This window comes from Penaeus monodon, chromosome 25, assembly GCF_015228065.2.
Source record: "Penaeus monodon isolate SGIC_2016 chromosome 25, NSTDA_Pmon_1, whole genome shotgun sequence".
Taxonomy (NCBI): domain Eukaryota; kingdom Metazoa; phylum Arthropoda; class Malacostraca; order Decapoda; family Penaeidae; genus Penaeus; species Penaeus monodon.
In genome coordinates, this window is record NC_051410.1 from 37,988,713 (window position 1) to 37,990,084 (window position 1,372).

The window sequence follows — 1,372 nt, forward strand, 5'->3', positions numbered from 1 at the left end:
GATAGATAGATGAAGCTTTTTCGATCCACTGCTTCTTCAGAGACACACGTACTGAAAAATAAAAATCTTTAGAAACCTGTCATATACATTTCATAAAACAGCAAAATATACATTGACCTAGTATATATATCTTTAACATCAACCCGGAACCTTTTAAAAAGATAATCTTAGAAGTTTCCTTTTTGGACGTTTAAACAGTGTTAAGTTACGGACTGTATCCAAGGGAGGTCGATAGTGTATGTCTGTAGAACTGTATAAATAACTACATAAATTAAGCTTTAGTACATTCATTACATATTTCCTGTATATTTCACGCAACTTCCCTCTCATCTTCCCATTCTAAATTGAGACCTGAAGTCCCCCTCGAAAATACTTGTATATAGAAAGTAAATTATCTTTGAAATAATAAACCCCCTCCATTATGGCGGGGTCAAGCTCGTTGGAATATGACCGGGACTACGCACTGTACTTCCGTCATGCGCTTTGTTCTTCATCAGATTATTTATTCATAACACTTCGTAGGATTTATTCAGGATTTTTTTTTTCACACAGGCTCAAAAGACAAGAAGACTCAGCGACTCACACGCATCAGGCCCTCTGTCTTGTCTTAGAGGAGTCATGAGGGAAGCCACCGTGTTGTTCAGGTTAGTAACGTAAAAAAAAAAGAAACAAATATATGTATAAGTAATAATTATTGCAATCACTCTTACTATCTTCATCGTCAATCGCGTAATACCATTGCTACTTCTTTATTATTAAGACCATTACACTTACAAGTTAATTTATTCCCTAAAAAAAAGAGAGATTATCAAAACATAATTCAATTTCTTTCGTCCTGATGTTACCACTCTCTCCTTCCTCAGAACAAGGAGGATCCGGAACATCACCCTTGCCTTGTACCTCGACTACCTGGTTCTCGGGACCGTTTACTACGGTCTCTCCCTCGGGGGGGACAAGTTCGGCGTCGACCCCTTCGTGTACATGACCTTGGGCGGGGTCATGGAGCTCCCCAGCAGCACCCTCACTATCCCTATGGTCCAGAAGATGGGGAGGAAACTGTCGAGTATCCTGTGTTTCTTGGCGACTGCCGGGGCGCTGTTGGCTCTCGGAGTGACGTCTCTGGGTTAGTTCGGTTTGTTTCTGTTGTGATGTTATGGTTCGATCAATTAAAGGTTGCGGTTCGATTAATGAATTATATGGGTCATGGTTTGATTAATTTATTATGGGGATTATGGTTCGGTTGATTGCAGGGTTATGGTTTAATTCATTTGTTATGGGGTTATGGTTCGATTAATTACATGATTCGAAAAATTATATAGTCATTGGTCGATTAATTTTTGTTATGTGCTAATGTTAGGTCGATTTTTTCCCT

The 1,372-nt window shown here is 39.1% G+C and overlaps 1 protein-coding gene across 2 annotated transcripts in view; it reads left to right on the forward strand.

Annotated features, from left to right (window-relative positions):
* LOC119589217 (organic cation transporter protein-like) overlaps positions 1 to 1,372 on the forward strand; it is a 7,251-nt gene that overhangs the window by 4,444 nt on the left and 1,435 nt on the right. For both annotated transcript variants that reach the window (XM_037937821.1, XM_037937822.1), the window contains exons 9-10: positions 553 to 644; positions 864 to 1,123. In XM_037937821.1, the coding sequence (XP_037793749.1) occupies positions 553 to 644; positions 864 to 1,123 (352 nt within the window). The remainder of the gene's footprint in view (positions 1 to 552; positions 645 to 863; positions 1,124 to 1,372) is intronic.